This window comes from Peromyscus maniculatus, chromosome 23, assembly GCF_049852395.1.
Source record: "Peromyscus maniculatus bairdii isolate BWxNUB_F1_BW_parent chromosome 23, HU_Pman_BW_mat_3.1, whole genome shotgun sequence".
In the NCBI taxonomy this organism is placed as follows: Eukaryota; Metazoa; Chordata; class Mammalia; order Rodentia; family Cricetidae; genus Peromyscus; species Peromyscus maniculatus.
The window spans coordinates 46,316,375-46,327,489 of NC_134874.1; the positions used below are offsets into that span (position 1 = coordinate 46,316,375).

Genomic DNA, 11,115 nt, shown 5'->3' on the forward strand with positions numbered 1-11,115 from the left:
GACTCACAGGGGAGACAGTGACCTGAAAGAGCCAGAGCCAACTGTCCTGGGGTGGAGTCTGCAGAGGTGAAACTGCCCTGTTGCAGGGGAAGGATAGAGCACGGAGCAGAGTCAGTCTCTCTCTCTCTCTCTCTCTCTCTCTCTCTCTCTCTCTTGTTTTTTGTTTTTGGTTTTGTTTTTTAATTTTTATTTTTTTTCTGGAGCTGAGGATGGAACCCAGGGTCTTGTGCTTGCTAAGCAAGTGCTCTACCACTGAGCTAAATCCCCAACCCCTGTTTTTTTGTTTTTTTGAGATAGGGTTTTTCTGTGTAGCCCTGGCTATCCTGGAACTCGCTCTGTAGATCAGGCTGCCCTCAAACTCAGAGATCTGCCTGCCTCTGCCTCCCTAGTGCTGGGATTAAAGGTGTGCGCCACCCCCATCCTCCCAACCCCCCACCCGACTCCCCACCTCTACCCCCGGCTAGAGTCTGTCTCTTGTAGGACAGTTTTCACATTCTGGAAAGCAAGAAATCAAGTGTGGGAACTTTTGCTTATCAGCCCACTCACCCCACTTCGATTTTTTTTTCTTTTGAAACGGGGTCTCATGTAGCCTAGGCTGGCCTCTAATTCACTATGTTAGCCAATGATAACCTTAGACTGCTGCTCCTCATGCTAGGGATCAAACCCAGGACTTTGTGTATGCTAGGCAAGCACTCTTTGTCAACTGAGCTTTAGCTATTATTGTTGCTGTTGTTATTATTATTGCTGCAGTACTCGGGGCTTAGGGGAAGCATTCAAGAACAGAAAGACCAGAAAAAGGTTGGAGATAGACTTCTCTGATGATGTGTGAGGCCTTGGTACAACCTCAGGGGTGGGGTGGGGGGTGGGGGATGCACAGTGATAGGCCTTTGTTGTGAACCTGGCCTTGAATAGCCAGTTTGCCTGCTAGACCAGGGAGGAAAGGGGGGGCGGGGCCAGTGGATACACTGGATACTCTGGAGGCTACACTTTGGATCCTTTAATGGCAAAGATTGAAGGAGCATCAGCTGCTACTGGTTTGCCCATTTCTCAAATGGCGACTTGGCAACCAACCTGTGTCCTGTTCTGTCCTGAGGTAGTGTTTTGTCTCCCAGCTTTGTCCCCAGTCAACCCTAGATTCCAACCACGCTTGCACTGTCTGCCTTGGTCACTCTCCTCCAGCCTCTCTCTGCCCAGGTCTATCTATGTATGAGTCTCTATTACCTTTTCTTTGGTCTCTTTTTCGAGAAGGTCTCACTACGCAGCCCTGTCCGTCCTGGAACTTACTATGTAGACCAGGCTCACCTCAACTCACACATCCACCTGCCTTTGCTTCTAGAATACTGGAACTTAAAGTGTGCACCATCACGCCCAGCCTGTTTGGGAGGGGAAAAAAAATCAAATTTCTTAGGTTTTGTTCTTGCCTGAGGTAGTTTATTGTTTTAGGGTTGGTTTAGGGACTTTTGTTTGAGGCAGTGTCTCGAGTATCCCAAGGTGGCCTCAAACTCATTGTGCAGCTAGGAATGGCCTTGTATTTGTCATCTCACCTTCACCTCTGAAATACAAGATTTATGAGATTTGTTGCTTCATACTCGCCTCAAATTTGCCTCAGCCTCAGAGCTGGGATGACAGGTGTCCACTACATCTGGCCAATGAATTTTGATGTCTACAGGAGACTACGCTCTACACAATTATGTTTTTTCTAGTTGTCTCTGCTCTCATTGTTTTTGGTCTTGAGCCTCAGCTTTTAAGAGCTAAGGCATCTCTCCAGCCCAGAACCTTGTGATGCTGTATGCATCTGCCTTCTACCTATGGCGTTCACCACCTTGAATACCTCCTGAAGGAAGGGGGCACATCTGGTTTGGTTTCTACCATCTTGGCCCAGTGGTTGCTTGGTGAATGAATGAGAGGGTGGGTGAATGACTAAATGTAGGAGTTGACAGATGGGAGACTGGTAGGTATACCAGTAGATATTGAATAGGTGGGTGAATGGATGGACAGATAAATGGGATTCTTGACCCACCACAGCAGTTTTCTCATGTGCCAACAAGTGGTCCAGGTAGTGAAGCATCAGAGCTTATCCATCACCCCTTACGCTGCATCAGAACCATGCCAGGAGGGAACTTCCTTAAGACTCCCAAACCCAAAGGGACTTATCAGAGGAGCTACTCCCTCCATCTCTAGCAACTTGTTATGGCTGGCTGATCCTTAATTCAAGGCCTGGGGAGCCTTACCCTTGAAATTTCTGGTACCAGTCACTTCCCACTGTCTTGCAGAACTCCAAAGGCTGACAGCACAGAAGTGAGGGAGGCCTCCAACACTCACAGCCCTGGCCTAGCCTTAGATAGAGCTGAGGCTATTGGCAGTACCCTCCAGTCAGAAGACAGGATTACCGGTTCCCAGGGGGCAGGCAAAGGTGCTAACCTCCCTTGGCTGCTGACCCCCAGCTAAGTGGTTTGTGTTTATGATGCAGACCAACTTGCCCGCCCCCACTCCAAATTCAGAAATCTTTCCAACATCCACCCTTAAGACACATGAAGTCTTCATAACTCAACAGGCTGTTATGCCCTCCCACTGGCCCAGCCCACCCTAGGTCCCTCTTTGAAGCAAAGTGAATAGCTCTCATCCCCCCCCTCCCGAAACCAGCAAAGCCACAGAACCACAAGCTTTGTTTGTAAGGTGTGCACTTTTATTAAACTGGTCTCATGTCAGTGTACAGGCAAGCCCTGGCTGCCTCAACACCTCAACCCACTCCCAGGGAGACCAAAGCCTTCATACATCAAGTTGGGGGGAAAAAAAAAAAGAGGGCCACTCTGATGGCTGACCATTCAAAAGTAAAAACGAAAGTATTAAGGCGGAAGATTTAAAAAAATTTTTGCAGTACATAATTTACACAGAAGCAATGTTGTCACCTCCCCGGTGTGGACTCTGCCACCCTCCTCTAGGGAATGGGGGTGGCTTTTGGGAGGGTGAGGGACTTCCTGTAGCCATGTATCTCTCATGGATACTTGGAATGACTATTAAAAAAGAAAAAAAAAACAAAAACAAAAACAATGTACAATCAAAGTCCTCAGCCACATTGTAGAACTTTGGGGATGCTTGCTCCAACCGACTGCTGTCGCCTTCACCGTTCCAGTTTTTAAATCCTGAGTCAAAAGCGCCAAAACAAAACAAAACAAAAAAAAAAAAAACCAAAAATTTTTTTTAAAAACTTAAAAAAAAAAACAAAAAACAAATAAAGCCATGCCAATGTTGTCAATTTTTTTTTTTCTGCGCAAGTTAGGTTTTGTCAAAGAAAGGGTGTAAAACGCAGCTCAGTAACAGTCCGCCTAGAAGCATTTGCGGTGCACGATGGAGGGGCCGGACTCATCGTATTCCTGCTTGCTGATCCACATCTGCTGGAAGGTGGACAGGGAGGCCAAGATGGAGCCACCGATCCACACAGAGTACTTGCGCTCAGGAGGAGCAATGATCTGAAGAAAGGAAGAGATACAGTGATGGTGAGTATTCTGGATGCCAGTCTTACCTGCAGCCAAAGTGTTTGCTCTAGCAACCACAGGGCCCACCCCAACATGGGTCCAGGCCTAAGGGTGCTTAGCTCACCTTGATCTTCATGGTGCTGGGAGCCAGAGCAGTGATCTCCTTCTGCATCCGGTCGGCAATGCCTGGGTACATGGTGGTGCCACCCGACAGCACTGTGTTGGCATAGAGGTCTTTGCGGATGTCAACGTCACACTTCATGATGGAATTGAATGTAGTTTCATGGATGCCACAGGATTCCATACCTGAGGGGAAAGGGAGACAGAGACTTAATAGTGTTGACTCAAGAATTGGTCACCATTAGATGGAGAAGGAACTAGGTCACTCAACTCACCCAGGAAGGAAGGCTGGAAAAGAGCCTCAGGGCAGCGGAACCGCTCGTTGCCAATAGTGATGACCTGGCCGTCAGGCAGCTCATAGCTCTTCTCCAGGGAAGAAGAGGATGCAGCAGTGGCCATCTCTTGCTCGAAGTCCAGGGCAACATAGCACAGCTTCTCTTTGATGTCACGCACGATTTCCCTCTCGGCTGTGGTGGTGAAGCTATAGCCACGCTCAGTCAGGATCTTCATGAGGTAGTCTGTCAGGTCCCGGCCAGCCAGGTCCAGACGCAGGATGGCATGAGGGAGAGCGTAGCCCTCATAGATGGGCACAGTGTGGGTGACCCCGTCTCCGGAGTCCATCACAATGCCAGTGGTACGACCAGAGGCATACAGGGACAGCACAGCCTGAATGGCTACGTACATGGCTGGGGTGTTGAAGGTCTCAAACATGATCTGCAAGGAAAAACGGGCCTTTGTCAAGCTCTGAAAGCCACAAATAGTTAAGTTAAGTGGGACTGTCAGGACAGATTTGGGACATGCAGAGTGCAAGAAAACAGCTAAGTTAAGTGTGCTGGGAGTCTCAGGACAGGGGCTCCATTTAGACCTACTGTGCATCTACCGAATACACACTCCAAGGCCACGTATCACCAGCCTCATTAGCTTTGTCACACGAGTCATTGTTAGTACCTACACCCACAGCACTGTAGGCTTTTAAACACCTAGTCAGAAAGGCAACCGAGAGAAAAAAGACCTCATCTGGGAAAAAGTAGAAACTGCAAAGTTCCAAGGGAGACTCAGTTCATAGAAGAGAGTCCTACGGGAGAATGGCAGAAGAAAGACAATTGAGAAAGGGCGTGGCTGAGAAGCTAGCAAAGATGGAGGTGGCCATTGGGGCTGCTGACCTGGGTCATCTTTTCACGGTTGGCCTTGGGGTTCAGGGGGGCCTCAGTGAGCAGCACGGGGTGCTCCTCTGGGGCCACACGCAGCTCATTGTAGAAGGTGTGGTGCCAGATCTTCTCCATATCGTCCCAGTTGGTGACAATGCCGTGTTCAATAGGGTACTTCAGGGTCAGAATGCCTCTCTTGCTCTGGGCCTCGTCGCCCACGTAGGAGTCCTTCTGGCCCATGCCCACCATCACACCCTGCGGAGGGGAACGGTATTCTCAGTACAGCCACCTCCCTCCAGGGGAACCCCAATACCGCCACCCTCAAAGGGAGGGGTCACCTACCTGATGCCTAGGACGGCCCACGATGGAGGGGAAGACGGCCCGAGGAGCATCGTCGCCCGCGAAGCCGGCTTTGCACATGCCGGAGCCGTTGTCGACAACGAGCGCAGCGATATCGTCATCCATGGCGAACTACCAGGGCACAAAAGAGGGCCGTGGTCACCGCGGGGCCACCAGGCGCAGCCGCTGCCGCCCTGCCCACTTCCGGCACGCCGCGGCCTCGGGCCGCCAGGGGGCGCGCGCCCAAGCTCGGGGGACAAAGGAAGCCCAGGCCGGCCGCGTTATTACCATAAAAGGCAAACGCTGGTCCGGAGGCGGCCCCACGGCAGGAAGCCAGGCCTCCGCCCCCTCCCCAAACGGGCGCAAGCCCCGCCTTCGCCCCGCCGGCGGGCGGCTGGTGCGCGCGCGGGAGGCGACCACACCCAGCAGGAAGCGCGAGCGGGCGCCCCGAAGCCGCTACGGCCCCGCCCCTTCCGGACAACGGCCCCGCCCTCGCCCAACCCCAGGTGGCCGTGCCTCAAGTCTCAAATACGCACGCGCAAGTTTAACTTGGAAGAGGGGGAAGAGGAAGGGCTCCCTCCCCAGCGTGCACGCGCCCCAATACCCAGCGATAGAGCGCGCAAGCGCAGTGGCCTCCCAGCCCCCACCCAGCCGCGCCGCCGCGCCCGCCAGCCGGGCAAGCCAAATGGGCAAACCGGTTTGGACAAAGACCCACGGGCCACCAAGGCGTGATCATAGCATTTGGCTCCCAACATTTGTGTCCCCTCAAAGTGGGCAGATACGACTCAGCACCCGACAGCCGCATCGGTTCTCCTAGCGCCCACACTGCGACCCTAGTGGGTCCCCAAGCAGCGTGCTCTGAGCCAGAGCAGGTCCACGAGTGTCTACACCGTGGCAATGCGGCTGCAAAGGGTCCGCACTCTGGGCGGAAAGTTGCATCTGCAAGTGTCCACTCCACAGCCAGGCACCACCCTCCACCCTTCCCCTGTGTCCGTACTGAGTGTCTCCCGCGACCCTGCCGTGAGGTGACTGCCCACGGGAAGGCTGTGGCCGGCTGGGCCTGGTGTCCCTGCTTACCTGGTGGCGGGTGTGGAGCGGCGAAGAAAGAGCTGCGAGAGGCCTGTGCTCGCGGGTGGACGCGGACTCGACAGTGGCAGCGCGTTGCGCCGCCGGGTTTTATAGGACGCCACAGCGGCCACTCGAGCCATAAAAGGCAACTTTCGGAACGGCGAGCGCTGATTGGCTCCGCGCCGCTCACTCACCGGCCTAGCCGCACAGTGCAGCATTTTTTTACCCCCTCTCCCCTCCTTTTGAAAAAAAAAAAAAGAGAGAGAGAGAGAGAAAGCGAGATTGAGGAAGAGGATGGAGAGTTTTGGCGATGGGTGCTGGCCCCATAGGCCCGGACATGCACAAATAGCCTCTGCCCTTGTAGACACTGCCGGGATTCAGGGTCCCGGTTATCAGGCCTCCCATTCCAGGGGTCACTCACCCACCTTAGGACCCTCTGGGAGTGGATGTCACGAGAACATTGAGTACCTCGGTGGGCAAGGGTCAGCATAGAGGCCCGGGCCATGTTTACGTGGCCTCTTGTTTGAGGGACACGCGGAGCCTGGATTGAATGGGCAAGGAGTCACTCCCCCTTGCCAGCTATAGCCCGAAAGCCAGATCTGGGGGACTTCTAGTGAGGTTCCAATTTGCTAGGTGTGTTGAGGTACAATTTAGAAGCAGAACTGTGGTTGGAGGGGTCTTCACGGGTTTTGGCCACTTAGGAGACCCAGGGCCACACTCCAAGGACAGGGCAAGCCTGGTGGTTCAGTGGTCGGAGTTGTTGCAGGAAGATGTCTCCCGATGTCCCCTGCCCCAGACCTAGAAAGGAACTGTGCTCTATAGAACAAGCAAAACTTGTCATGGAGTCGGACACTGTTGGAGGGCTGCCTGATCACACCCAGGCAGGACTAAGCCTCGGCCGTTAGCTGGTGACTCTGGGTGGCTGCCAGGCACCGTTGGGCTGGGGCCCTCCATCTATCCTCTGTCTGTTATGTGCAGCCACAGCTGAACTGTGTTCTAGTTCATCTGGAGGCTGTGGGGACTCGGGGAGTGACAGCGTGCTTAGAAAGGAGTTAGTGGTGCCTGGAATCCCCAATCCGCCATAGAAGACCCCCCCATTCCCCACCCCCACTCCGCTCTCCTCAACATGGGTCTGTTTATCAAACTGCAGGCAAAACTTGAGCACCCAAGAGTGTTCTGTTCAGCTGATATCTGCACAGGGGATCGGGGTTGAAGGACCCCTGGCTTAGCTTAGGGGGACACACACCTCCTGGGAGAAGGTGACAGAAAATGGAATTCAGGCAAGAAGGGTGGGTGCTTCAGGTGAGATGCTCTGGGCCTGTCATGGCTTCGCATATGCATAGTAGGAGCTCAGTGAGTGTAGGTGTTGAAACTGAGGAAGGCTTCGTCCATATATGGACTACAGCAGCCCGGCATGAGGAGGCTGAACCAACTTCCTTGTGTTAGGCGGGTAGCAGGACATTCTGAAGTTGCAGAGGCCTCCAGTATAAAAAAAGGGTGACCCCAGCATCTACTGGGAGCACACCCCCAGATTCAGAGCTACAAAAGAAATTTGACAAAAGTCTTCTGCAGTCACCAACCCTGGGCCTGAGAGAACTTTCCCAGCCTGTCCCCTCCCTGCCTCCGGGGGACGGGACTGCCCTGGCCCTGGCCCTGTATCTCTCAATTGTTCAGGCAGTTTGCCAGCTGCCTGAGGACCTGCCAGCCCTGCGAGTCACAGGTGGGGGTGGGGCAGGGTGAACACTGCCTGTCAATGAGGACTGCCTGGAGTGTTCCCAGGGGGGCCCTGATGGGGTGCAGGGGAGAAGATGCCACCTACCACCAGGGGTGCAGGATGAGGTGGGAGCCTCTTGTGGGACACCAGGCAGCTTTACTGGGTGGGAGCAGACCAGATTCCCAGGCAGGACCTGTGCTACCACTTTGTCACCTCTTGGTCCTGGGGCCGGTCAAGGGGCAGGCACTCCAGCCCCACCCGACCTCTGGAACAGTTCTGATCTATCCCACTGGCTTATGGTTCTGTCTTGTCTGCAATGGCCATTTTCCAGTGTTCTCTTACACATTCTTGAGAGAGAGAGAAATTGAATCTCTTGATTTGTTATTGGGTATTTGTGAGGGGGGTGGGGGTTGTTCTTTTGGTTGTTTTTTTTTTTTTTTTTTTTTTTTTTTTTTTTTTTTTTTTTTGACAGGGTCTCAGGCAGCCTATGTAGCCAAGAAACCTTGAACTCCTGATCCTCCTGCCTCCACTTCCTGAGTGCTGTGATTAAAGGCATGTGCCACCATGCTCAGCTTCTCTTGTTTGTTGGAAACAGTGTCTCCCCATATAGCCCAGGCTGGCCTCAAAGTCCTGATCTCCCTGCCTCAGCTTCCTGAATAGCTATGAAGACAGTCATGGTGCCTATTCAGGCTAGTCTTAATAACTCAGCACTACCCCCAACCCCCACAACATCAAACAAGCCAGCCCTTTGAGGGGCTCCATCACCCCCACTGCCACCCACTACACACACACACTGAGGGGTCTGTTCTGTCGGATGAATAAGAGACCGCCTGGCCTGGGTGTCCTCAGCCCTGAAGGAGGAGAGGACCCTGAGAGGGCAGCAGGGCCGGAGGGGGCCTGAGCTATTGAGTTTGGGGTTCAGACAGGAGACACTAAGCACAAAAAAACAGGGTGGGGGTGGGGGAGAAAGAGGAAGCAGAGGAAGCCGAAGGCAGAGGAAGTGAATCTGGTCTTCTGTGGAGAACTTTGCCCTCACAAAGAGCCATCACTGTCAGGCAGGCACCCAGCTGTCGGTCCCAGCCTGGCCCAGCCGATGGATGACACCTGGAGCTTTAACACATTTTTTTTCCTTCACGGGTCCCCTGCCTTGAAAGACCTTGCAGCAAGAGAATATTTACAATCTAACTCTCCTTCTCTCAGAAGCCACATGTCACTTCTGCTGGGGACATTCAAGCCCAGCTGTCCAGGAAGACCCTAAGCTACACATTTGTAGGGAAGAAATTGAGGAAGAGGAGAACTTCCTGTTACCCTGGCAAGGGTTCTGTCCAAGAGGGCGGGTCCCTGGAGACAGCAGGATGTCAGTTGTCAGTAAGACACTAACTAAATGAGTGAGGGAGGGCCTGGAGTGTTCCAGAAAACATACTCCCTTTTTACAGACTAGGAAACTGAGGTGGGACTGACTGAGTACCCAGTGCCTTAAAATCCAGCCGTAAGGCCTCTGTACTCAGGGCCCCTCCCTGGGTAAAGTGGCCTCTGGAATGTCCCCGGGGACTGGGTCCAAGGACTGCTCTGAAGCTGGAATTCCTGGCCCCACCCCCTCCTTAGTACATATTTCTAAGTCCTGGGGTTCAGTAAGGGCAAGCTGAAGGCTCCTGGTCATAGGGTTACCACTGGAAGAATGTACTGGAAGCCTGCTGATAGGGTCCTCCTCACCCATACTCTGATGATCCAGAGTCCCTCAGGGCTCTTAGGATACAGGAGGTTTGTGAATGAGTGTGGGGTTCCTCTAACTAACTTCTTCAGGCTGCCCTCTCCAGGCCCAGAGGGAGCAAGTGATCCTGGTAAGATGACCCAGAAAAGGAATAGCCTGGGGTCAAAGCAGCTGGACCTTTCCTCCCAAGCAGCTGCTGAGTTCCACAGTCGAAATACCTGCTCCCTACTCTGAGGCTCCAGGGTCAGGGAGGCATGTGGGATGGTTTCTCAGGCCCTGTTTTGAGCAATGGGAATAAAGTAAGCAGATGTCTTAAGCTAGCCCTCAAACAAGATAATGCTTGCTGGTGCCAAGAAGGAAAGCAAAAGATTTCTTTAGGACTGGCTAGGTGGCTCAGTGTAGAAAGTTGCTTGTCTCCAAGCCTCACTACCTGAGCTCAGTCTCTGGGATCACTGTGTTGGAAGGAGGGAACCAACTCCCTCAAACTGACCTCTGACCTCCATGTTAGAACTGGCCATGCATGTCCCCCACACACAGACATAAATCAATGGAGGGTTTTTGTCTGTTTGTTTGTTGATGTTGTTTGCCTTTGAGACAGAGTCTCACTGTGTAACTCCAACTGGCCTGGAACTTGCTACTACACAGACTAAACTGGTGTCAAACTCACAGAGATCCACCTGCCTCTGCCTCCTGAATGCTGGGATTAAAGGTGTGTACCACCATGCCCTGGCTCTAAAACATTTTTTTTTTTCCAGAGCTGAGGACCAAACCCAGGGCCTTGTGCTTGCTAGGCAAGTGCTCTACCACTGAGCTAAATCCCCAACCCTAAAACATTTTTAAAAGATTGATTTATTACTTTTATTTATGTGTATGTATGTGTGCCTACAGGAGTTTATGGGCACCATATGAATGCAGATGTCAGACAGTTGAGAGCCACCTCATGAGGATGTTGGGAACGGAACTCAGGTTGTCTGCAAGAGCAGTTAGTATTCTTAGCCACTGAGCCATCTCTCCAGCCTCCCCAACCCCCCCCCCAAAAAAAAATTTTTAAAGGTTTCCACCAGGCAGTGGTGGCACACGCTCTTAATCCCAACACTTGGGAGGCAGAGGCAGGCAGATCTCTGTGAGTTCAAGGTAGGCTGGTCTATAGAGTGAGTTCCAGGATAGCTAGGGCTACACAGAGAAACCCTGTCTCAATCAACCCATCAATCAATAAGGTTTCTGTAGGAAGGGCACATGGTGAGGGTGCTTTTTAAATCTTTGTTATTTATATTACATTTATTTATTTGTGTGTATTGCCACAGCAAACCTGTGGAGATTAGAGGACAAATCCTGGGAGGCAGCTCTCTCCTTCTACCATGCAGGTCCCAGGAATCAAATTCAGGCCATCAGACTTTGTGGCAAGAGCTGGAACCCCCTGAGCCATCTCATCAGCCTTTTTGTCTTTCTTTGTTTTTAGATTCTCATAGTCCTGGCTGGCTTTGAATCCCTGATCACTGGGTCTCCACCACTGGATGACACAGACATGCCCCACCATGC

At 52.5% G+C, this 11,115-nt stretch overlaps 1 protein-coding gene across 1 annotated transcript; it reads right to left on the minus strand.

Moving 5' to 3' along the window:
• Positions 1 to 2,664: 2,664 nt before the first annotated feature.
• Positions 2,665 to 6,283, minus strand: Actb (actin beta). The gene is made up of 6 exons (XM_006992672.4): positions 6,161 to 6,283; positions 5,087 to 5,215; positions 4,760 to 4,999; positions 3,872 to 4,310; positions 3,601 to 3,782; positions 2,665 to 3,470 (listed from the first exon to the last, which is right to left on the minus strand). The coding sequence occupies exons 2-6, from the start codon at positions 5,207 to 5,209 to the stop codon at positions 3,327 to 3,329; spliced, it is 1,128 nt and encodes a 375-aa protein (XP_006992734.2). The 5' UTR covers positions 5,210 to 5,215; positions 6,161 to 6,283; the 3' UTR covers positions 2,665 to 3,326.
• Positions 6,284 to 11,115: the final 4,832 nt, after the last annotated feature.

Coding starts and splice junctions, on each gene's coding strand:
- Actb (XM_006992672.4), bottom strand. CDS start 5,209: ATGGATGACGATATCGCTGCGCTCGTTGTCGACAACGGCTCCGGCATG. Junction 4,311..4,759: donor ACCGTGAAAAGATGACCCAG/GTCAGCAGCCCC, acceptor TTTTCCTTGCAG/ATCATGTTTGAGACCTTCAA. Junction 3,783..3,871: donor TTTCCAGCCTTCCTTCCTGG/GTGAGTTGAGTG, acceptor CTTTCCCCTCAG/GTATGGAATCCTGTGGCATC.